Source organism: Ixodes scapularis, unplaced genomic scaffold (assembly GCF_016920785.2).
Source record: "Ixodes scapularis isolate PalLabHiFi unplaced genomic scaffold, ASM1692078v2 PGA_scaffold7__128_contigs__length_106722199, whole genome shotgun sequence".
Taxonomy (NCBI): domain Eukaryota; kingdom Metazoa; phylum Arthropoda; class Arachnida; order Ixodida; family Ixodidae; genus Ixodes; species Ixodes scapularis.
The window spans coordinates 22,457,351-22,483,963 of record NW_024609882.1 but is presented as its reverse complement, the minus strand read 5'-3'; the positions used below and the strand labels follow the sequence as shown (position 1 = coordinate 22,483,963).

Here is a 26,613-nt window from a genome sequence, read left to right as displayed (position 1 = left end):
GTTTTCGTTGTTTTTTTTTGTGTGCAGAATTAATGTGACGGACCGTCACACAAGGAAGAAACGCGCCTCGGACAGTAGGGAGTTTGAGGGAACCGTTTTTGCACGTCCGATACGTCCGGTACGAACTGCGCATGCGCCAGTCTTCTGTGGTAGCGCGCATGCGCAGTGCGTACCGGAGGAACCATCGTACTGTAACCGTTGTGCACCCTAAAACTTTCTAATGAAAATGACTATACTTCTAAACGGCAAGGCATCAGACATTTTCGGGTCCTTACCACCTCCATACATTTTGACCACTGAAAAAACGTTAATTGCGTGGAGATTCCGAACGTCCCTATTATCGGTCTTAGGCGCGTTGTGTGTAATATTTTAAGAAAAGAAAAAAAAAAAAGTCGAATATTTAGGTGTAGGAAACGTAATACGGCAATTCTATCTTTTGAAAACACGAAAACACTATAGAGTTCCTGTATAGCTACCAAACACCGTCTGACAGCGCACCCTGGTGTCTGCTCCAATGCGCAGAAAGAGGGGCGTGCCATGATCTTTGATTATGTTTTAAATAGAAAAATAAACCACCCATGCGTGCGCATATATGTATATATAGTAGAATGCTTAGAGTTTGTAGTTTGAGTTATAACCATAAATAGACGATCTCAGAATCCGCTTGAGTGCCCCTTTAAGAAAGTGAAAGAGACTAACCGCCGAATTCAGAAACCTGACTCAAACTACACTCAAACTGAAGGGCCCCTCCACTTCCTCGAGGAAGGCGCGAGGGCCGGCGCTGGCCGATCGCGAGGACGGATCCGCCGTCGCGATTGGCCAGCGCCGGCCCTTGAGCTTTCCTCGAGGAAGTGGGGGGGGGCCCTTCAGTTTGAGTGTAGTTTGAGTGAGGTTTCTGAATTCGGCGGTAACTCCCACAATCGTTGGGCCAAAGACCGAAAATAATTTCACGACTCTTCTAAAGTTCTCCAAATCTCTTTGAAAATTTACACGAAGTAAATGAGGCAAACAAATCAAAGTGAGCGACTGACCAGAGCGGAGAAGGAACCACGCAGCAGGGCAGCCATGGTTTGTCCACGGCCATGGTCCGACAATGGCAATTCCAAACGTGTAAAGCCCTAAGGTTGCTTGTATTATACGGGCATCTTGTCTTCTATAGGCCAATGAACTAATAATGCCTCATAAAAACAATTCACTAAAAAAAGTATTTGATTGCTCTTGACGCCGGCAAATGTCATTCTGTGGAAATTTAGGCTACTTGGTGAAGCACGTTTAGGGGTAAAACAGCGGGAACAAGGACACAGGGCAGAGAAGATGCACACAGACGGAGCGCTGTGTACATCCCCTGGGGCAAATGTCATTCCGATTAATGAAATCGGGTGGTAGTACCTTCTCTAGGCTTCCTTTCCTTCCTACCTGTAAAGATTACGTTGATAAGTTTTTGCAAAACACATGACTGGCGCTGACATCCTCAAGGTTGGTTTACACACTTGCTTGAGCTCGACCGAGTGCGACGTGCTGCAACGGCTTGCGAGGTTGCTATGGCAACGGCACAAAGCGGCCCCCCAAAAAAACGTTTCTTGGATAAATTTCCCATTTACAGTAGGTAACAATGTTGCCCTCTCTGGCAGACTTAACCTCCTACTGTCCAAACAACTAACGACTAAAATTCGTTACGTTTTTGCGCCCCAAGTCGCCCGCAGAACTAGCTGGCGTCGTCGTTCGTCCGTTACCATATCACGCTTCATAACTTCGAGCAGAAATAATGGTAACATAGACTATAAAAAATGGTGTAGATCGTCGAGTGCACGGCACATAATCGATGCATTACTTAATCTATGCATCAACCTCGGGCAAATAACGTATACTTAATGATAATTCGAGTCGTTAGCGCCGTGCTCCGCTGTGTCAAGGACATCCAACCATACTCCGTTTTACCTTTTGATGGACCGCATGCGACGGTATGCGAGTCCTCCCAGCCAATCCAGGGCTAGGAATATGTCACGTGACCACGCATCCGGCGCCCGGATGCGCCAATCCCGAAGGTCACACGTGACAACGAACGACGCACTGGTTTGCCCGAGGACTTCAGCCTTTTTGATTTATTTTTCGCTATGTGCGCTTTCTTGATCCGACCTTGGGGGGTTGCGCCCAAGGTTTCTGTAACCGGCACCGGACGATAGACCCAGCACATCCCCCTGTAATCACGCGTGTAATTAGCAGACGTCGCAGCTGGGAACAGGTGTGGTCAAGCTGCGGGGCATTTTCTTAACAGCGGGTTAATGGAACAACCCGGTCATTTACCATCCAGTTCGATTTAAGCGGGGTTCGGAGTAAAACCGATTTTAATCAATGTTCGGTAAGTTTCAGCGATTGATAGACCTATTCGCCGCAACCACAGTCGAATATAGTATTAATAATAATAATAATAATAATAATAATAATAATAATAATAATAATAATAATAATAATAATAATGATGATGATGGTATACATCACGAAGTAAGACACGTAGAAGTAATAAACCACTTCCTGGATTCGTTTTCTAGGCTGTAGTGTATTGTACGTAGGTTGCCACTTGCCCCTCCCACAAATTTCTCTGCTTGCTGTGATTGGCGGTTTCCTCCTCTCAACTCGCCTCCCCTCCAGCGCCCGCTCTGCTAGTGTGGTGACTTTGTGGGAGGAGCTTAGCTTGCTTATTTAACCTGCAACACGCTTGGTACAACTAGGCATTACCGAATGTGGCACACAAACAGGTATACGATCTAAGTGTAGAAAGAGTTATATACGCAAAGACAGGGGACGGGACAACCCATCTGCTGCGAGACAGTTTGAAAGTCGGGTTAATGGAACACCCGTTTCTTAGGAACGTACCCGTTCGGTTTATAAAAAGATTTCGTAGCAAAACAGCAAAATAATTGATCTATTTTCGCTGAGTTGTGACAGTATAGATACCGGTACTCGACGCGGCTAGCTAGTACTTCGACTGGAGACGTTATCGAAGGCGACACGGAACAGGTTAGTCGGCTCAAGGTTGCCGACAGTCGTTTTAGGGGCGGAGATAATTGGGCGAGTCACGTAACTCGGAAGATCGTCGATGGTCGGAGGCGATAGCAAAGCCGACGACGCGGAACAAAGCCGAATGAAAATGGCGCTCACACCAGACAAGAACCGGAGAAAGACATAAAAAAGAAATAAATAAAATAAAAGCATCCACACACAAAAAACCGAAACCACCCGCGTGGCGTTGAGTCACAGTCAAGATCCAAGTCCTCCTCGTTTACTTTGTGTCTCCGTGAAGAACAGAAACCTTTTATCGTCTGCTGCACGTGCGACGACGCGTGTAATTGGTGTCCCTTCTCGTATACATCCGTTGCGATAATCGGCTTCTGTGCGCCGCCATCTTTGATCCTGTAGGACACGTTTTGAGCATGCGCAGAAGAGACGCTGCTCACGCGCACACTGCCCAGTAAAACCGCTCTTTTTTTTTTATGGGGGGGGGGGGGGGGGGGGGGGGGAGGGATTAAACGCGCCTATGTTTAGCCGCGTCCATTCGAACTAGATCCCGAGAAACGAAAACCATGTTTTTCGGCCCGGGCGACTAAATTATCCATCGCTGAAAGCTCAAACTCGGTGTGTGACGCAAGCGGTTGGGATAAAAGGCGAAAGTTTGAGTTCATGAAGTTTCTATGAACCGATGCTCCCTAGGCCTATACTGTCAAAATACGGTAGTCGCTTTGCTGACAAGTGAAAGACACTTGTGAGCAAAACAAGAGAATCTTTCTTTCTTGCTGACACGTTTTTTTTTTTCTCACTCAAATGGATACTATCCAGGCGCCCCTAATGTCATTTCTTATTTTGACGATAATAAGCTCGGCTCATGCAAAACATTTCGTTTTTCTCAATTATCGTTTGATCCAATTAACGTCATGTTCTCAAACATTCGCGTTTGAGCTTTCTGCGGCGCATACTTTATTAATCCGTGCCGAAAAATACGGCTCTCTTTTCTCGGGAACACCCTGTATACCATCGTGGACAATGCTGAAAGAGTCCTTCATGCCTCTTTCGCGTACCTGCAAGCTTTTTGTTTGCTTTTTAGAGGAATTATTGTGGTTTGAATTAGGAATGGAATTCTATGTTCAGGTCCCATACTTTGTACTATTTGACATATTGAGAGAACCTGTCGCCACCGCAGATGCAGAAAAAGGCCGGTTCGGGCCATTCAGCTTACATTGTCCGCGACGTTGCAGCCCATTCTACAATTTTTCTTTTATATACCTATATTACTTTAGTACACCCGGGTCCGAAGTTATGATTAGAAACGTCGGTTTAGTTTACTATTGCAGGACAATTTAATGTTGTACACACTCTTACAACGTAGATATTTTAGTCTATGCTCATTTAATCATAACCGGCAAGGACATCTCATCGCGTCGTTAGTGAGCGCGCCTGGACAGAGTGCTAAGTTCGCTTAACGAAACCTGTCCATTGCTTGCGACTCATAAGATAAGTCGCCGTGCTCAGGGATATATAAAGCCCCATCTCAATAGGTGGTCGGCAGGAGGCGCCAACGCCGACCGAGACATCGCAGCGCCACTTGGATTCATTCAACACATTCCTTGGTCGGAAGAACACGCCAGTCTAGCCTTTAATGTTTTTTTTTTTTTATATTTCTTTTTTTTTTCGGTAAGCAATTGGGCCAGCCCAGCGGTGTACCTGCTCCACATTGCCGATCGTAAACTGACTGCCCAACAATTTCGTGAGCGCACCACCACTCCCGCGTCGCGAAACGCCTTTTTTTTTGCAAAGCAAGGACGCCGCCACCAAACATCGTTAATAGCAGCAACAACAACAACGACAAACGCAACAAATGACGGCCAATAAAATCCCAAGGACGAAACAAGTTTATGGTTACTTCACGACACGCCGCCGTGTTCGACGTGAAAATAATAACACGGTTAACACTGATCGCTGCTTGTATATACGTCGGAGGCGATCGCCTTTCGGTTAAAGTGAACCAACTTAATCTTATTTCTTTCGTATATTGCAGTGCCTGTCCAAACTGGGGAAATGAAAAGCGCCTGTTGTAATTACGGTTGCTTCTATTTGCGTCGGGTGCAAAACAAGTTGGAAGTAGTGTAGCCCCAAACCCGAATCTCCCATTTCGATACGCGTTCTTTTTAGCTTCACTATACTTGCAAGAGGACAAAACCTGTTATGTACTGCGAGACAAATATCCACCCAAAATAGCCGCACTGATTAAAACCATTTGCGACGAAAGTCTGTTTATAGCCTTAGCCGGCCCGCGATTTAGGTTTAAGGGCATGGGCCCTCATGCACGTACCTTTATGTTTTTACTATTATGTAATTTAAAAAAAAAAGCCCTACCAACACTACAAAGCAAAGTGACATCGAATAGATTCATCCACAACATCCCCGAGGTTTCTGACCGCTTATAACGAGAAAATTCTTATAACGATAAAACGCTTATAACAATAAAATGCTTATAGCGAAAAACCGCTTGTTACAAAAACCGTTAATACATAAAACTCTTTATAACGAAAACCCGCTTATAACGAAACGTAGGCGCGTCTGCGTCCCTATGAACGTGACTCAGGGCTGAAGAGTGCAGTGAGCTTTTATCTGCGATTACGGGCAATCTCGTCCTCTTTGTTTATTAACTTATAAATCCTGCTAAAGTAGATCCGGCTCGCACAGGACACCTTTAATATCGCGACCGGCGCCTCGCCCTTCGGTGAATCGGACGTCCCACGCGAAGACCGCTCGCTTCGTTTGGATTTTCCCCCTCCACTCGCCCTTGGCGTTGTTTTGTTAATTCGACGTTTTCGTTGGGTAGTCAAAGGGGGACTGGTCACTGCCCTTTTGCAGTGCAAGGCCGTATGGTCTGCAGCCCACAGCTCACACCCACCTTTTCCTCCCCCTCAAAGGGGCAATCAACTCACTTTTTTTTTTTATGCCTGGTTGGGACACGTATGCCACAAAATAAACTTTAAACAAAATAAAATAATTATTTAACAGAATATTTCCGTTGTGTGACACATTTTGATGGCGCCAACTCAGCCATAGACCTTTTTGAAATATCCGGAGCTCAGAACGCACAAAGAAATAAAACGAACACAGAAGGAGGTGATCGCATACTCTGCTTTGATGTATTTTCTGTCTTGTGAAAAAAACACGTCAACTTCGTCTTCGACTTCTCGAGTATCTCACGTGCCACCGGAACGTCACAGTGCGTCAAACAAAAAATAAGGGCGCCGATTTTTTTTTTTTGGAACGATTTATAAGGGGTGAGCCTGACGCCAAGGGTCATTCGACGCATTGATTGGTCACGTCATGTCCGTATCATGTCCATGTCATCCGTGTCATGACATTACCCCAAACGAAGCGACACGCATCCACACCATTAAATATATATTTCGAAGTACGAACGCGCGAGGTTCCTCCAGAAAAAGGGCTCTCAAACAGCGGATGCCAAAATCTGCGCCATCTTGTCCTTGGGGTGTCCCTCGGGTGCCCAAACGACGTCGTCCATCAGGAAAAGAACCAGACGCCGGACAAGAGGGAACAGACGCCCTCCAGCGTTCTCCGTTTATCCTCAAAATAGCGCGACACTTGACTTCTCCGCAGGCAAGGTCCCACCTTTCGACGGACTGCGGCGGACGCTGGGCCCATCACAGCCAATCCAGCGGCACCGCGAACATATCGTGTGACCATGCGCCTTTTTACACATTATTCGAGCGCTGAGCGAAATAGTTCCTACAAAATTTGGTTGCTGAAGGAAGAAAAGATGCCCGAAACTTGCCGATAGAATAACGTACGCCAGAGCCCGACGTCGAGCGCCCTTCGACGCGTTGATTAGACGCGAGGCCCAGCCGAACGCTGACGTCACACTCGTGTCCAATCATACGTCTTCGCTCGATCTCATTCTGATGACGTCACAATCCCGATTCGCGGGCCTCGACTATTTTAACATTCGTCGGCGCCGTCCCCCCCCCCCCCCCCCCCCCCCTTTTTGAAGGTCACGACGCTACGATTGGCTCGTAGCGTAGTCTGCGCTCCACCGTAAGGCCAAACGCTCTGGAAAACTAGCCCCGAGGGAGACCACCCAGATCAAGCGTAAACAGGGACATTGCCAGAGATTCGGGACACAATCTACGAAACTCTCCGAAAAATATATACTATAAACGCATCGAAATTAAGCGAACAAACAACAGCTCCGATTAGCTTCCCCCCTCTCGTTTCATCCTGGGACACACCTCTTGAGTTTGCCATCAGATGCACTCTCTCGATCTGTAGACTCTAATCGCGACAGGAATCTCAATTGCTGCCATTAGAAAAACCGCCCCGGGACCAACCACGAACGAGGACGGCGTTTGAATAGGGCTCTACAGAAAGCAAACAGCCTCCGCAGATGAACGCACAAAAGGAATCTCAAAAAGAAATAATTAAAATAAATATATATAAAACGAACGTAGCAGCAGCAGCGTTCGCGGAGGGTCACTGACATCTCTTCGCTCGCTTGGCAAGACGCAAACGTCAATCAGGAGAAGGGCGACTTCGGAATAAAAGAGAATCTCTCTCTCTCTCTCTCTTTCCCGACACGAAATGCTCACTAATGGACTTTTATCCCTTGGCTGCGTGCCGTGCAAAAACAAAAACCAAACGTTAGAGTAAAAAGTTGCCTCCTGAAAAATTAACATAGAATAAAACAAGAAAGCGAACTGGAAAAAATGGAACAGTGCCTTGCATAGAAATGACTCTTTCCTTGTGAAGGTATGAGTCAAGGTCGTGGGAGCCCATCGTTTTCCGCGCGAGCCACGTTTCATGTCTTCGCCTTGCTTCACTTTCTTCACTGGCTTCGTTGGTTTAAAGAATATTCCGCCCACCCGAGGTATTTATGGTGTCCCCACCTCAACTGCAGTGTGTGTGTGTGTGTATAATACCTGGGCGTTCCGGCGTGAGGCATTCCACGGGCGTGAGCGCTAACGCGCCAAGAGCCGGCGGCATATCTTCGCTGTTTCGCGCAGATGTGTTGGGATCAACAGGACATGACCGAGTACACGGGGTTGATTCATGACACCCTCTTCCTTTCCTGTGATTAACGCCCATCGATCCTACATGTGTCGTCATCAAACTTCCTCCGGTCTTTCGCGGGAATATCGTATTAGACGGTAACTCGTGTTCCGGAATCCACCGTGTTGAGCATCGTGATTCTATATATGCTCTTCTTCTTCTTTTTTTCTTTTTTGTATGCGCTTATTGTTGCGTTGTATATGTCTCCACAATTGGGTTATAAATCCATTAGAGCCGCCCTAGGCGTAGACGCAGCCACAACTGACCCTTACTTTTTTTTAGATCGCTTCATTTGGTTACAGAGGTTACCTGATACTGGTGTGTTGCAACTTTAACTCGATCGTTGTCTGTAAACAACCGTCTGCTGACAGGCGCTCATTGCGCATGCGCGGTTCCATCGCCAACGTCACCACGTTTACGTGACGTCAGGGACATTAACTACCTTTTGGTCGTCGGCTATGTCTTTACTCCATTCACCCACGTTCACCGCTGAGCAGTGCGGTGGACGCTACGTGCTCCTTGGACCAATCATGCGTGTCTCTTTCGCCACGTGATCGTGCTCCCACCTCATGCAGAGAGCGGAGTCAAGTGATTAAAAGGGAAGCGGTTGATTGGGTCGTCGAGCGTGTAGCTCCCACCAACACCTCGTCAGCTTAGGGGTGAACGAAACATAATGGGAGCGGATTATATCCGATGAGATACGGTAACCGAACGAGATAAGATATACACGGAAAAACCGGGCCTGTCAGAGGCGCTCGCAACCTCATCTCGTTTCGCAGCTTACGAGCCTTTTGCTTTGCAGAGGGCACATTTCTCCCCCGTAAGCTCGGCCGAAACGAGTCTTCCTTTCAGTGGAAGCCTCACCCACGTTCCGAACTGTAGGGATGACGCGGCGAATTTCGCTGGCAAAAGCGAAGCGGTGCAACCGACGGGCATACGCAACGTCACGTCCGGAGCATCCTTTGATGCGGCTTGCCGCGAGACGGCCGCACCTAGAAGAAGTCCGGCCGCGTCTCCTTTCTTTTTATCTTCGCCTTGCGACCCTCAAGGCCGCCGATTTGTGCCGCGCGAGCGCATAAACATACACCCAGCAGCACGCACCACGCGTCCCGTTCTTGTCGATGGCAACTGAAAACGTGTTTTACGGGTTGGACCCGCGCGCGTCGGCCGATAGCCGGCAGCCGGACAGTGGTGGCGGCGTGCTACGAGCACGGCCGGCGGCCGCCGCTGTCTCTGCTGGCGATCCGCCGCCGGACCGTCCTGACTGGGCGCCCCGTCGCCGACGTCGTGCCGTTGCAGGATCGGACAGCGCCATGACGTACCGCCGGGGCGCCAAGGACGACGGCTGCTGCAGCGTGGGCTTCCTCAAGTGCATCCTCCACATCTTCAACTTCATCTTCCTGGTGAGACGATTCCCGATCTTTCTCTCTTGGAGCTTGCATGACCTCACATAATATTTCCATGTAAAGTGTAATGACCATGACCTGCAGTAACATATGTCCATGACCTGGAGTAGTATGTCCATGACCTAGAGTAATATGTCCGTGGCCTAGGGTAATATACATAGCAATATGTCTATTACCTGGAGTAATGCCCATGACCTGGAAGATTGTCCATGATCGGGAGTATTTCTAACAGCGTCTTCCACGCGGTCCAACTTTGGCAGCCATTTTCGACCACGCGTTCTATGATGACCGCCAAGGTAAATCTTGAAAATAATTGCTGGACGTCTCTGGTTGCGAAAGCCGATGAAATCGCTGCCTTCAGCCCATCAGAATCCACGTCCATTGGCAAAACGTCACCTTCTGCTCTGAAAGCGTCCTGGAGACCAAGTTCGTTTTTGACTTGAACCTGCAACATAAAAATTTTCTTAGAACTCGTCTGCGCATGCGTGCCCTCACCCTCCTCCTTGTGGCCAACGGCCGTACTACGTGCTTTCGGAGGTAACTGGATCTGATTATATCTCATTTTCGCTCCGTTCATGCTTGTGCTGATAGTGCAGAGTAATCGTCTGTTATCTCCTCTCCTCTGCACTGTCAGTACAGTCCCATGCCTGCTTATGCATAATTCGGTTTGCACGCGCAAAAGGGTCTTAAGGCTGGTTCGCACGGACCCGTTTTCTTGCGTTAAGTTACGTTACGTTACGAAAGCTTACGTCCAAGTTACCGAGAAATCTGTGCTTCGTATTAAGGGTGGCTACCAATTCAAGGAGATATACTTCGTCTCATCCTACGATGGACTAAAGGCCAAAGCCACTGGCCGCCAGGTCCAATCACGTTCCACGCTAAACTATGACACGCTTTGCACTGATTACGTTTGGGCGAATAATGCTTTGAATCCAAAAACGCTGTGTCATTTTTATAGTTTCGACTCTGCAACGAGCCAGTACGCCGTAGCTTTCTTTGCAATGTAAAATTGTTGAGTCACTCATTGCTCGATCCGAACCACTGTCGGCCCATTCCCACCAGTGATCCGAGCCGCGGGCACCGATACGTGCTTCAAAGCGAAATACCACAGAATATCCAAGTGGCTCGTGATTGGATCTGGCGGTTCGTAGCTTCTGTCTTCAGTCCATCGCAGGGTGAGACGAAGTATAGCCTGGCACGCGACATTCTAAACACGAATGTTTCGGTGACGACGAGCTATACTTCGTCTCACCTTACGATGGACTAAAGGCAGAAGCTACTAACCGCCAGATCCAATCACGAGCCACTTAGACATTGCGTGTATTTCGCTTCGATGAACGTATCGGTGCCCGCGCCTCGGATCACTGATGGGAATGGGCGGACAGTGGTTCGGATCGAGCCATGAGTGACTCGACATTTTTACATTGCAAAGAAAGCCACGACGTACTGGCTCCTTGCAGTGTCGGAGCTATAAAAATGACGCAGCTTTTTTGGATTGGGAGCATTATTCGTCTAAACCTAATCAATGCTAAGCGTGTCATAGTTTAGCTTGGAACGTGATTGGACCTGTCGGCCCGTGGCTTTGGCCTTTAGTCCATCGTAGGATGAGACGAACTATAGGACGGCCCTGTGTCCTTGGCAACCAAGGACACAAGGCTCGTCGTAACGTAACGTGAGGAGTTGAGCTCGGTTAAACTTTTCACACAGCACCGTTTCCTTACGGTACGTCTAAGTCACCGAAACATTCGTGTCTCGAATGTCGCGTGCCAAGTATACCTCCTCGGATTGGTAGCCACGCTCGATATGAAGCACAGATATCCCGGTGGCTCGTACGTAAGCTTATGTAACGTAACGTAACGTAACGTGAGGGATTGGGGCTGTGTGAACCAGCCTTTAGACATTCGCCCGTAGAACTTTGCAGATTTATATTTGATCTACTATATGTCTGCTGACGAACTTTATTGCTTTTACGCTGTTGGAGACGTCTGCTTCCGAAAGGGTTTCAAACGTTCGTCGCCAGATCCTACTTGTTGAAAAAAAAAAAAAAAATTGTGCTTGAGCACATCTTGAAAACAGTGCCCCCTTCCCTTCCACATCGAACTACAGAACCACTGTCCACAGGATACTACGTGAAACCGTCTCATCGATGAACTTTCATTTTTTTCTCTTTTTTTTTTTTTCTCAAGCATCGTCGACCATGCGACATTCTGGAGTCCGTCGCTCTCACTGCCGCACGATCAAGAGCCGAAGCACATCGATACAAACGCGAGCCAAACGAAATTAATTTCGGCCAGTCTTTTAGCGCCGAGAGATGGGTCGATTAAGGGGAGGTGCAATCAGGCGGCAAGGCGCTTCGCAATCTCGACGCGTCGCGCCCACCTCCGACATATGATGAGGCCCGACCGAGGAGGGCATTCCACCGGCGCCCTTGACGGCGCGGAAGCGCCGGCGAAGGCTAAATACTGCTTTGACGTAATCGCCGATGTTCATCGCCTACAAATCGTTCCTCCGTTCTTCACGCGTCGACTGTCGGTTGATCCACGCAGCGCTGCTTGTGGTCAGCATCGCCGCCAGCGTGTCTTGCAGCGACTCGCGTGCATGAGCGACGGCAAGACGCACACGCCTGCCGCTTTGCGGCGTCATCCATGCTTCGGGGCGGGTCGGGGACCCACCAACGATGACGTCACAAGTTGGCCTTGCGTCTTCGAGGCGGTGTTAGCTTACCCGAACTCGTGGCCAGAACAAAGTGTTGGGTGTTTTGTTCTTTCGCCGACTCTTGCCGCCGGACGTTCGTCGCAAATTTGTAATTTGTGACGAACATGAGGGGCGGCAAGACCTGCGTCGTCGTCGTCATCAGTCACGTGACCGGTCGTAAAAGCCTCGAGTACGTTCTGCGTTCAGGACATTGGACATTGCTATAATTCGTTTCGTCGCGATTCCCAGCGAAGCCGGCGATTAGAAGGCGTACGCAGACAGAGGCACACGCTCAAAGCGCATGGGCCACCGCGGATGTGCTGTGCTTGATAGGCTTAGCCGCGGTGATGGCACGCGTACAGAAAGACAACGAACCCGATAACGTTGCTCCTTTGGCGGTTCTTAATTGCCTATATCGGCTGTGTCCATCGGTGATTTTCGTCCGCATACCTCCGTATCCACGCGCGCGGACCCGAATATACGGAGCGTAAATTCGTCTGCTTCTTTTTGCAGGGGTTGTGATGACCTCATAACACCGAGCTCTGATAAGTTGTGGGTAAGGATAGTGGGTAGATCTCAAGGCAAGCTGCCTTGAGGTCTACCCACTATCCTTCAATCAGAGCCAATGAGAGCTCGGCGTCTTTCTGACGTCACCACAACCCCTGCAAAAGAAGCAGACGAACTTGCGTTCCGCATAGGCGTCGCTGCGTTGATCATCTAGTGCTGACGTTTAAGGGGAGAAGGCGCCGGCCTTCTCTTCTAGGTGGTATCGTTCGAACACGCGAATAGACTTGTATAACAAGACCGAAACAGACGAAGCGAAGTGCCGCCTTCGTCGTGTTTCAGTGAAGCAGCGGGTGCGTGTAATTGCCGCTGCGCGGCTATATAGCTGCAGCCGTCCCGAGACTCGGAGTCCTAATTGAATTTCTCTGGGAGTCAAGGAGTCGTACGGAGGAAGGCAGACGCAATTATACACGAGTCGTTTCACAAGGCTTCCCATCTGCGACGGCAGCAACGACCGCAAGCTCAGACAGCAAAAAAAAAGAAAAAACGATGCAGGCTGGTTGTTAAACACTTCATATATATATATATAAAAAAAGATAAAGATTAACGAATTTAGCTGTCGTTCTTTGTTGCTGCCACGTTCGACTGTGGACGGGGTGCGCCCTCTTTGTCTCTGCGTTTTCGATTTTATTTTTTTAGGTTTTTCTAGTACCCATCTTGAGCTCGTCTCGGTAATTTGGCACCGCACAAAGGTGCCATGCTTGCCTCGGCGAATATTCCGCAAGTAGGATTATCTTATTTATATCGGAAAGAATCGATAGCTAAACGGGAAAGAGTAGAAACCTATTGTACGCGCATCACGCCACCGGTAACGCAAACGAGCGATCAGCGGTCTTTACGCTCTCTTAGAATCGAAAGGTAGGTCATAAGAAACTACTATAGTGTGGCCGAAAGTGCTTAGTTGAGGCACTAACCTGAGCTCTAAAGTTGGGTGCCCGTCAACCCTTTCAAAATAAAACGCGAAAAAGCGCCGATGCTGTGTTCGCGCTAACAGTGCCGTGCATATACCTAAATGCCATTGCTCTCTACACTACATCAAACTTTGAGATTCGCAAATGGCCAGCACTGTCATTACTATGTGGGTAGCGAGGCACGAGACAGACGCATCAGCTTCAACGTTACAGCGTTCACATGTAGACCCTATTCTGAGACGAACAACCCGCGTACTCCATTCCTCAATTAACATCACCACGCAGCGCCCACGAAATCCGCGAAACAACAACCACCACACCGCTATAAGTCTATAACCGAGAAAAGTATATGTACACGGTGGAGGGCGGACCGCGATCACTCCAGCTGCGGGCCGTCACCATCGGCGAAAACACTTGGCCATGACAGTGACGCTCGCAGCAACGAGCGAATCGAAACCCGTTCATTCGTACGAGACAACCACCTCGCAGCGCCGCAGGAGGCGCAGCCGCAGAGAACGCCGCGACGACAAAGGGTCCGCATGCCGCGCCGACGAGGCGGGTGATCCTTCACGCAAGAGCTGCCGGTCGACGACGTGCCGATCCACGAAGCCGTCAGGGGTAAAACGAGTTTGGCTGTGCCCGTGGCCCCCACGCAGGCACGGCACTTCCCGATGGACTGTACCGGAGGACATTGAAGCCACCCCAATCCAGCGCTGTGGACATGTCACGTGACTGTATACGCTCCGCGCGTTGCTGCGGCTCTCCGAAGGGAACGTGACGCTCACACGCCATGGGATTGGCTCCGACGATTTGTAGCGTCTTCCGCAGTCCGTCGATAGGTGGAATGGAGTATGGCTCGAAGCTCCCGATTTTTCGATGCGCTTCGTCACGGACCATCAAGAAGAAGCTAGGGCCTCGCGATGGCATGCATCAGCAACACCTACTACGGGATGCGCGCGAAAACTCGCCTCTTGTTTTTTCTGAACCTGAGCGGTTTGGTCCGCAGAAGGCACGCGTTCGTATACGGATGAATGCAGCCTCCCGTGTAATTTCGCTGTCAGCGCGGTTATGGTGATTATGCGATGAGAACTGGGCCTCTCCACGGAAGTATATTGGACGCGAGGATTTGGGGAGCGCCATAGAGCATCGGATAGGGCTGGACCGTCGTGCGGGCTGGTGTGCGCACATCAAGGACCGCACTTTTATACCTTGGCTTGGATCAGAGCGTAGAAGTCAAAAGTTAGAATGCTGATCCTGCGCGATGGCTCATCCGATGGAAGTGTTTTGGACTTCGTTTTTCTGCAAATCTACAATGTACGTCGTGGATCGCCAGTTCTCTACCTGAGGGGTGCGCGCGAGAAATTCACCCCATGGCATGTTCCTAGAAAAGTAAAAATCCACGGCATCGAATGTGACTCGAGGGCAGCCTTCCGGGAACAGTAGTATCCTGAAAACGATCGAGGCGAATAGATGTGAACTGCGTCAGTATACGTAACGCGATGTTTGACGAAAAACAATTCAAAGTCATCCTCGTTGTTCTCAAATGTCGATAAACGCAACCTATGCAACCGCGTGAACTTGCCGGACATTGTGCGTTTATCAACGTTCATCTACGCGGTAGAAGGGCATGCAGTATAGGCCGTCCTTCCATCGCTTCCCCGAAAAAGGCTAAGCCTTTGGAAGTACGCTCACGCCAACGCACCTCCGCAATTTTAGGACATATTATAAACAATGGGAAGAACACAAAACACAAGGACGGACATTATTTATCTCACCCTTACCAGCACGCTCTCCATTCTAAGTTTTGGAACGCAGTGGATATAAATATTGGGGTAAACAATTTTCGAGCGAACGCTTCTGGTACATGGTCACGGCCCGACCTGTTTTCGGGCGCCATACTTTTGTCAAAAAGAATAGTCCGAGACGAGCTTGTCCAACCATACTTCGTCTCCAACACGCACTGGTTTCCTTTCGTTGGGTTTTGACTGCGCGGGCGACAAAGTGTTATCAAAAGTGAAGAGAGGCGATGTATTTACCAAATTCTTAACCTGTAACAGACTCATGGTTATCTACTTATATATGATGACTCCTTTTTACAGTCCCTGTGTAGCTTGGGCTTCGGGCAGTCGTCTGCGCGCCATACACACGTAGGTCTAACTTGAGCTGTGGCATCACGAGCGCTTGCGCCAATCTCATTAGCGATACGCTGGCACGCGAGCGGAGAACTCGCCAAAAAGAAAGCGAAATGTGATAGTATTTGGTTTCAAGGACTCCGTGTACGCTCGACACGACGGGTACTTCTCCATTCTACACCTAGCTGGAATGGTAAGAATTTACGTAGGTATATATGTTATTCTTTCTGCAGGTACGCGAGGCGCGGTCGAGACATTCTTGCGCGTGTTTGCCACAGCTGCCAAGTATTTCATTACAAGTGCTTAAATTACTGTGATTAGTTACATTTGTTGTAACTAAATACTTTTTTTATATTACAGTAAATGTAAGTTAGTTGCGCTTTCCTGTAACTTGTAATTTCGTTTAGTTTGAGCCACATTTTCCGAAATTCTTGGCGCTCTCATCTCCAGGAGGTGTTGTTGTTCACAGATATTTTAAGGCATGAAGTCTACGCCACTGCCTTGAAACCTGTGGTGAGTAGCGAGTGAAACAGAACGGTTCTGAACAGGCACATTCTTGTGGATTGAATGGCGCGTCGGCAATCACGGCACCTGTAACAGTCATTCTTCATGCGATATGTTACAAGTAGCTGCAATGTATTTTTGTTACATTTTACAGTAAGTGCAACATTAACGACTTACAATTGTAGGTGTATAACTATAAATGCTATCAGATTTCATCTCATGTAACTTTATACTTAACTTATGGTGTTTGCTGACACGTGCGCAAATGCTCCAGCAAACAGAAACCGCTGCTCGCAGATTAATGTAATAAACCTTGTTAACATTGCGCATGCACGCGCGTGCGCGAGAGAAACATGTGCAGTTCTCGTCTCTTTATCGCGCGCATGCGCGGATCGCCTTACGAGGGGCTCTCTGGATGTGCCGCAATCTACTTCGCACTGCCTCGCGAGAGAAAGAACCGAGCTGAAGAGGAAATAGCTGAACAAAAGCGGCGGCGCGCTGAGTATGGCAGCGCTCGACGAGCCATAGAGGCGTCGGAGGAGGTAGAGCGACGTTTGGCGAGGGATGGAGAAGCAAGCCTTCATATAAGACAAAGAATACTCTCGCATTTTGAACTATACAGTGTACCGTAACACCGCCAAACAAAGCCCAGTTTCTTTCTTTTCTCTCCTCATCGTAAAGAAGGTTGGTTTCATACATGCTCCAGTGAGAGACGTTTAGGCGTGTGCTTCGGCGAAAATCCAACAGGCGGCGACTCCCGCGCTCTTCAGCTTCAATAGATGCTTGCACAAGCTCGGCCTTCGGGCGCCGCCATCTTGATGCTGGCGTTTGTAGATCGTCCGATAGCCGAGCCTCGCTAAGGCTTGCCCACTGTTGCCAGAGTGGCGCCTAAACATAGCATTTCTTTTATTTTTTTTTTCCATCCACGATGGCCAGTCTAGCTTTGGAAGCGTGGCATGCTCGCAATTGCGAGCCATGTAATGGCAAATGACAGCGCGCACGAGGTTAAGTGGCGATATATTATTCGGGCCCCACTAACGAGGGTCCGATAAGCGTCTAATGAAAGCCACAAGCACCGCTCGTTGTACTCCCCGTCGTCCATTCCGGGTCGTTGCATCTCTTCCCGCCCCTTCCCGCCGCGGTATGTTCGGTATACACCCGCGTATAAAGCGAACAACGCTCGAGCGAAAAGGTCAGCAGCACCACTGCCGTTGAGCAGCAGCAGCCAGGTATACACCACAACACACAGTGCTGCAGGGGCTTTTATCGCAGCCGCCAAAGCGCGCAACACGCGTGCGGTCCCTTTAGAAGATCCTGCAGTCCCGGCCGTTATCGCGTCTTTCGTCGTAAATTTCCCGCGCTGGCACTTTCGGTGGGGGAACTCGACGGAAACACACACACACACACAAAATCACGTGACGGTGGACCGCAGACGAGGCTAAGAGCCATCCAAGCCAATCTTGTGTCGCGTGAATGTCGATCACGTGACAACAAACATGAGCAACGCAAAAAAAATATATATATATATATATTGTTGTTTCTTGTTTGTTTTTGTTTTGGGAGGGGAGGGGGGAGGGGGGACAGAAAGCGAACTGTATGATGTTACCAGGATAGTGTGTACGTATGTATACACCGACACGCGGGCTTGACGTCACGGAGCTGCGGCGGCGCTGCGATCGCGCCGGAGCCGGGGGGTGTGGGCAAAAGCGCGCACGTTTCGCATGGGCGTCATACCATTTGAGCATGCCGCGAAGCTGTGTTGCCGTTAATTGCACCGAAATGTACAAGAAAAGCAGCGGAGTGAGTTTCCCCAAGTTCCCGGCAGACTCTGAAAGGCATAGAAGGTGGATAATATCCGTGGATCGAAAAGAATGGTCGCCTCGCGCGAACGACCGTTTGTGCGGCAAACACTTTCTTGGAGGCAAGTGCGGCTTCCATTTCAATCTCCGTCCCGAGGCTTGCATATGTGCAGGGAAACCGTTGTCTGATCGAGACCACCCGGATTTTGTTTCCACGGTGTTCGCGCACAACGCACCCGGGCACCCCCCAAGCGCTCGTCGGAGGCTCGCTACGCCCGTGCTACCGAGCAGAAGGGGATCGACTACAGAACGGCAGTGTTGTAGGCGTTACCAAGAAAAAAGTAACAAAATTCGTTACTCGTTACTTGCAAATAAAAGGTACGCGTTACTGAGCTACGTTATTTAAAAATAAAAGGACGCGTTGCCGCTACCAATAAAAAGTAAGGCACGTTACTTCTGCGTTACTTTTTTTTTAAATTATGATGTAACACATTTTACGGTTTTGACGATACAGGTCATATATCAAGAAACATTGTGTTCATGCAGAAACTGAACATAATTACTTTAGCTCTTTTCACGGTTTCACCTAAATACTTACGAGAAAAAACGCAACGAAAAACATGGCTTGACGCCTAAAACACGGAAACAATTGAAGTGTAATTTATTTAAGACTTGGGAAGTAGTAACGATTAACGTAACTACGTTACTTGAAATAGTAACATAAGTACGTTACCCGTTACTGTGCCGAAAACGTAACGGATAGGTTACTACGTTACTGAAAAAAGTAACGCGTTCCTAGTAACGCCGTTACTTGTAACCTGTTACCGTCAAGACTGCAGAACGGACAAACCTTTATTGGTTGTAATGCCTTGTGGTCAAGAGGGTATGAAAAATATCATACCTTGACTTGAAGACGCTCTGTGTATTTAATCAATTAATGAATACACACACTTCCGCAGACCCACAGTCTGCTGATCCCGCCGGCAGTGCGGAAACCGACTCGATGTAATCGTAGACCTCGGGAGACTTGTACGCCTGTACCGTGTCGGCCGTGAACTGGCTTGGCGAAAAAAACTGAATAAACGACGACCTGAGCCGTTGACTTCCGTAGCAGCAACTTTACGTCGGAAGTCCAGCAGGCCTTGTTTACGGCGTACGAATCCTCGTAGGCAACGCCGTCCACGCACAGTTTGTTTCGATACCGCTACCGTTCAGGCTCGGGCAACGAGCTCAAATAGTCGGGCATAGCATACGACATACGTTATGAGGAAATACGACGCACAAATAAAGATACAAGCGTCCCTACAACGTCAACAACGAGCGCACGCCATAGAGCGCAATGGCGAAAACACGGACAGCCGGGCTGCTTTTGCCCACATAGCTACCGCGCATGCGCGGCCTTCCGGCCGTGTTGGTAAACAGAGCCGCTCCGCGTGTCGGTCTATATGGCTCAGTAACTTGAGTACCGCGAGTTGTCGCCAAAGCGCACCGGAGATTCCACGGAGTGAAAATGGAATTTCCCCTCTGCACGCGCTCCCTCCCATTCTCCTGTTCCCAAAGAGCTCGCGCGGGTCGGTACCAAAATATGCCTTTTTGCGCGCCAAAACGCGAGCTCTGTCCTTCTCTCTCTCAAAAAAAAAATAAATAAATAAATAAATAACGAATACAAGGGGCGTGTGTAGGCATTGGTGTGGACCGATTCGCAGGACCGGGGCGTGTCTTTCATATGCACGCCGACCGGCCCCTGCAGCACGCGCTCCACGCCTTCGGTCGTGCTCTTGCTGACACTCTTACCCGCCGCTCTAACGCCTTGTCACGCTACTTTAATAGGTAAACTATGCGGAGGGCAAGTTCGTCTGCTCTTTGCGCTGGGGTTGCCGTGACGTCAGAACGCCGAGCTCTGATTGGTTCGATTGGAAAGATAGTGGATCGCCGCGACCCACTATCTGAGCGTCGTCTGCTTCTTTGCAACGTCGTCTGCTATTCAACAGCTGTCTTACCTTTACGGCGAGCTCGACTTCGCCTTTCAAACAGGGCAGACGAAATACCTCGAGCGGTACGATGTGTTTTTGCCTAACATTTAGCAGACACGTATCAAGAGCGAGCGAGCGAGCGAAGAATGGTACTTCGCGTTTGATGAGTTATTCAAGGATAGTCAACTAAAGGTATGACAGTCCATGTAGTGACTGGAATTAAACAAACGCGGCTGTGCGATGGCTACTGTGAGCACATCATAGCCCAAAAGTGTTCGATCGCTGCTTGTTGTCACATTTTTCTCGCGCGACTAAAAGGCTCTTGTCAATTAGAGTATTCGGGTATGTATGTTTGGCAAAAACCTAAGCGGTAAAAGTCTGAAAAGCTGTGCTGATCCGTTGAATGGAATCCGAGCAAGATCGATCGAGCTACCCGAGCGGCGTCGAGCGTATCGCGGAAGTTATAAGTTATGTCGTAAACTTGTTGACACCAAGAAGTAAATATTTTTTTTTATATATATATATTTTTTTGGCAAAATTTTATAGAAACTTATTTTTCTATGCCCTGTTATTTAAACAGACGAACACTTGCTCGGGGGTAAACCGATGGACTTCAATTAGCCCTCTGTATTTGCTCAAGTCACTTTTTTCTAAGCTTACAGTCTCAACAGACTGAAATAAAAACACGCTACTTCCTTCAGTGTAGCCCGTGTGGGGCCTGGGACATCAAAGGGCATCATAGACCTGTTATTGCTCTGTTTCGTGCAGCTAGGAGTCGCTTGTCCCTCTAAAAAGAAGGGTGCAAGGCGCAGAGAACCACGCACCTATTTAATAGGCTAGAGTCTCGTTCGTTATCGAAATTAACCAGACAAATCGCTCTACCAACTAAGAACGGCCATGCACCACCATCCACCGAATCAAGAAAGAGCTCTCAACCTGTCAATCCTCCCAGAAATTTAAAATGCGACACACCGTCGGCGCCCACCACATCCAAGGACGCAGCACGTTTTCATTTCCACTGGTAACACTGCCCTTTGGACAGCGCCTGATCGGAACCGACCTCTAAATCACACAGGACATAAGCGGAACAACCTTTTCTCTCTTTTTTTTTTTAGCAACCACGCGAAGGACTCACGGCTACAGCCATACCTGCACCAGCGCGTCCGCCATTGCCGACGCCGAGATGTTTACATCCGCGACCATCCCACCGAGGAGGCAGACCTTAGTATAACCTCCTCTCCTCCCTTCACACCTCCTTTCCCATGCGCAGAAGACCGAAATGCGCCCACTTGCAAAGCGCATAATAGTCACCGACAGAATGAGAACGACAGCCAGGAGCTTCAGTTGTCCCGCCTTCAGCGCGAGCTTCCGGCCTTCGACGTCTTCTGAGCCTTGAGCGAGCGCGCGCGTGCCAAAGCACGGCCAAAGGCAAGGAGCGCGTTGCTGCAGAGGTTGGGCGTTCGAAAGAGACGCCCCGCCGTTCTCGCCCCGTAGGCGACTATAAAACGCGAGGTGCGCGAATGGCAGACGAACTTGCACACCGTATACATACACCCTATACATGCACCCTATACATGCTCCTATATCTGAACCCCGGAGATCTCGCGGTGCCGGCATCACTGCAAATCGTTCGGGTCCGCCGAAATTCAAAGGCGGCAACCACGAAAGAACTGTTTTTAAAACATGGTTATTTTTACAGCAGAGCTGCTAAGGGCTAAGTCCCCCAGGATCGCGTTCACCAGCAGAGAAATGACGACACCGAACTCTGGACAGCTACCGCCATCTATGAGCGACGGCGGCAATCCGGAGTTTCATATCCCGAGTTTCTTTTTTGATTATTATGGTTATTATTCTCCGCTTTCACGTATCCTCAGCGCCTAGCAAAGCTATGCGCGCGCACTTTCGCTATTTTCGAAAAAAAAAATGGCCAGAAAAAGACGTTGCGATTAGTGTCAGTGCAGGGGAATGCAGACGCTTCAAACACGCGCCAAATTGAGCCGCCATTGCCGATTTTCTCTTGTCTTACCGAGATGCCGAGCCAATGAAGCGGGCGTTGACGAGCCTCCGTAAAGGTCTATGCTAGGGAGAAGGACACGTAGCATCTAAAGTGGCAATAACCTGTCCTTCTGTGGTACGCAATAAGAGGAAACAAAAACTGAAGGTCGGTAATGGCGGCGCCCATGCACAGCTGCTGCAAAGAGCGACACCCGCTTAGCGGCCGAAAGATCTGGGTATAACGCATAACAACTTAATCGGAGATTTTTTTTTTTCTTTCTCGCGTTTAGTTACATTTTCGGGGGAAAACGAAGGTGATATTCAGATTCGCGGGATAAAAATACTCGAGAATTCACCTTTAAAGGGGGTACTCCGACGATTTCTTGAGGTACCCGAACAAACTATATTTTCTGAATTCCCGGCGTTTACCCTCCCCAGAACGCTATTTAGTTTCGCGAAATTCATAATACTTATTGTGAAATCGGTAAATGAAAATGTTGCGAAAACCAACATTCAAATATACCCGCTGTTTTCAGTAGCATGACGTCACTGGAAGTTGCAAAAGAAGAGCAGATCGCTCGCCTGGAAAGCCACCGCCGAGAACAGAAGCTATAGGAAGTATTCACTGGCGGCCATAGCTGTGTGCGCGACTGCTGAGCGCGTGCTGATGGCGAGCTTCCACAGTTCTTTTGTAACGTGCATTCCGCACCCTCAAGATTGCCGGTCTTAGCAGCCTATTAATGTGGGTTCATTCTGAGCATGCGCTCTAAACAGCACCCACAAATATGGCGCCCAGTGAATACTACTCTGTTTCACCTTATGATGTACCGCAGGAAAGGCTACAAGCGCGAGCTCCTTGCTCTAGGGCCCGTCACGGCGGCACAAGCTCTCGTGCGTTAAGAGTAGCTCCCAACGCTATGAGCTCGCGCTTCTAGCCTTCTCTGCGGTCTGCGGTACATAAGGGGAAACGGAGTATACAGCTCTGCTGCTCTTCCGACTTCACCAAAGTGGAAAGGCTGAAAGTTTCTTTTTTTTTTTTTTTTCCTGCAATTTTTATAGCGTGTGATAAAAAACGAACGCGTTCTTTTTTTTTTTTTTTTGTCATTAACGTCAGGAATTCGTTCTAAGGGGTATTTGCACAAAGTGTAACAATCTTTGCACCACGCCTTTAACGAAGCCAAGGTCTCGGCACAGGTGAGAGGCAGACCGTGCCGTCACATCATAAGCGATACGAGACCACCGCCCGCACCTTTCGCGTCGATCTCTTCTGGGCATCTCCCATTTTCGCGAGGAAGAAAAAATAGCGCCGACCTTCGGAACGGAGCTAGTGCAGACGTAAACAGCGGGCGGGCGTACGCTTCCTTTCGGATTTTCGAAGGGCGTCGTGCCACGCAACCGCAGCCAGGATAAACAGAGAAACGCGCAAAGCGGCGACGGCTTCCCCGAAATAAAGTCAAGGTCTTCACGAGATTCACCCGATCCTGCCGTCGGTTTTCTGCTTCCATCGCTCGCCGAGTTCTGGAAAGCCAGCACCACCTCCCAGAGAGATGATGGGACGTGGCTTATGAGATAAAGTCCTGGTAGGATACCTTGTTACTTGTTACTGTTGTGTACTTCTCCAACGTCGTGTTTACTTGTCGACAGACCTTTCGCTCTCTCCAACGGCAGGCTGCTTCCTCTCTGTTGGAACCTAGGAAGATCATACACACACGAATAAATTGACTTGCAGCTGGAATGGGTGGAGCGCAATTTGCCTCTTCTGGACCATTGTGCTGAAAAAATCCGCCTGGTCCGAGAATCGATCACGAAACCTATACAACACACAGGAAAAAAAAAAAAAAAAAGTATATTTTTACATTTTTTGTCACGTATAGGACACCCCGAAACTTCAGTTGGACGTACAGTGCACTGACGTTGAACCGACGGTACCCACTTTCACGAGCGGCTTCATAGCCGAGTTGTACAACTTAATAAAACAGCTAAAACACATAAGACTGACAAAAAAAAAAAAAAAAAAGTATTCGGGGTTTTCCTAATTTTACCGCAAAACCTTTTTTTTTTTTTTTTACGTATTTTAGCTATGTTATATCCCACCGGCATCAAGCCACTCGCAAAAGTTCGGGCCGTCAGTTCAACATCAGTCCGCTGTACGTCGAACTGGAGTTTCGGGGTGTCGTATATGTGACAAGGGAATGGGGCTACACCCCCTTTTTTTATACAGTGAAGGCTTGCGGAGCGCTCTACCAGATGAGCTAACCAGGTGCATGGAAGTCAATTTATTCTTGCGCAAATCTCCACTTTGAACACCTCCCCTATATCATTGTGTCTAATCAAATCCTATGGCGAACATGAAAGACGTCGAAGTACAGCGACACCCCGACGATGGCGTAAGGATTACACTTCCTGGCCACCGTGTCACTTGTACGACCACCAATGGCGGCTATTCCGCCGCTGTTCAGTGTGTTCCGACTTCCGACCCACTGCAAGTTATATTATCGAGAAGAAGCCGGGGAAAAGGAACCGCCTCAATGCCTCAGAGTGGTTGCCGATGGTAACTCTCATAGCAAAACGTGAGCCGCCAGAATCTCTGAGGCCTCTGTTGTCCATTTACATTCCCAAGGGCAGGGTGCTGTTTCTCGTGGTCGTTACTGGCACGTTCGCCTTACCCTTCAACACTGATACGACCCTTTGTAGCTCTTTCATCTTTATATTATAAATATTTTCAGTCGTTTTGACCTCAAAAACCGCAATAAAAAATAAATAAGACGTCCGGCTTTTTCCAGAACGTACTATAGTTTTCTTCTTTGGGTACACCAACTTGCATGTACACTTAAAATCTGTTATATGCTACTTCACCAAAATGTACACGTTTAAAAAAAAAAAAAACACGTTTGCCTTTTTTTTTCTTTTTTGACAATTTCCCCATAAATGTACTTTGCGTAGCGTATGAACTATACGCGCAAAGCTTACTTGTTTTATTTTTTCTTTTGTCTTTTGGGGGAGTTAACGAGTATAGCTTTATTGTTTCCTCAGTATTCCGATCCTCTAGACCTGGGGTCTCTAAACCCCGGCCCGGGGAAGTCTTCCGACAGGACCGCCGCTGGCAGCGGTCCTTCCAACGATGCCCGGCTCGCGGCCCGCTTTGAGATACGAGAAAGAACGAGAGAAACTCACCATATTATTACTTGAACAGTAGAGAGTTTTAGCAGATCATTTTTTCGCCCCGATAACGGCACCCGATAACGACAGGATGCACGCACAAGGGTGCCGGAGGGGAGAGGAGGTATCGTTATCGGGGCGAAAAAACGATTTTGCTAAAACTCTATTGTCATCACCATCCTTATAGTCCCTTGCTTAACGTCTGCGTAACTCGTTAAAATTCCTTTGCATTCTCGTGTACATATTGTACTTAGTGTCCTCTCACAACTATTGCATATTAGGGAGTTTTAGAATAGCGCACGCTAAAGCTTTGCGCACGCAAAGAATAGCGTCGTCACCACTGCGCATGCTCCGAACGCAAACCAGGTTTTGCGCTTTGCGTGCGCAATTTTAGCGCGCGCTATTTCTCGGAAATAGCGTGCGTACGCAAAGAGCCTTTGCGCTTCTCCGAGGATTCATGATGAGAAGTTGGCTAAAGCCAAGACGAGCAGAGTTAAGCAAAAATGGCGGCTTCCAGGATTATGTCGGCGGCTGCTTTGGCGGCGTCGTGAGTGCGACGTCGGCGGCATCCTCGCGACTGCGATTTTCAATGCGAGACGAAATTGTATTCGGTTTGGCAACGATCACCGGCAACATGATGCTTGCGACGCGCGAACACTTCTCAGCGAAGGTGCGATGTGCGAAGGTCAGTACACGAGACCTCTCTCACCGAGGCGACGCAAGCGGGCACGACCGGTCAACCTCTCGCGTCACATTCTCGTGTTTAAACAAATCTAAAATAATACTCTGGAGCAAAAAGCTTGTTTCTTTCTAAAGTTACAGCTGTTCGTTTGTGAAATAAAAACTGTGACTATCTTGGTGGCGTCGCAAGCGCGAGATGCTTGGGCTTTTGCGTCGCGACGGAGCTATTCTAAAACTCTCTTGCGCCGCGGGCGCTAATACAAGCGCTAAATTTAGCGCTAGCGGGCGCTAAAATTGCGTACGTTATTCTAAAACTCCCTATTGTCAACATTAAAGTTATTGTTCTCGTTATTATTTTTTTTTTTTGCTCTACGCGGATTGGTTAAAGTTTTTACGCGCTTGGATTTATGCTTGCCGAGTTTACTTGGTCACAATTGTTGTTTAAAGTTATAATTAGCTAAGTATTACATTTCATATTGGAGTATATATGTACTCATAAACCTTGCGCGTTTTTAATATTCTCTAAGATGTTTCGTGCGTTAAATCGCTATTTAAGATTATGATCTTTTTTTCCCCTTTAAATTTTATTTTTCCCGGCCTTAGAGACTACGAGGGATCCCTAATCCCGTCCTTCAGTCAAAAAAACACGGAGACGCCTGCTCTAGACAAACCCGCATTTCGCGCTCGCTCCTCGTGGAGTG

The 26,613-nt window shown here is 48.6% G+C and overlaps 1 protein-coding gene across 1 annotated transcript in view; it reads left to right on the top strand.

The window, feature by feature from the left end:
- Positions 1-26,613, top strand: part of LOC8023608 (CD151 antigen) — a 109,123-nt gene that overhangs the window by 62,158 nt on the left and 20,352 nt on the right. The window contains exon 2 of the mRNA XM_029973622.4: positions 9,394-9,497. Within this exon, the coding sequence (XP_029829482.3) occupies positions 9,408-9,497 (90 nt within the window). The 5' untranslated portion in view covers positions 9,394-9,407. The remainder of the gene's footprint in view (positions 1-9,393; positions 9,498-26,613) is intronic.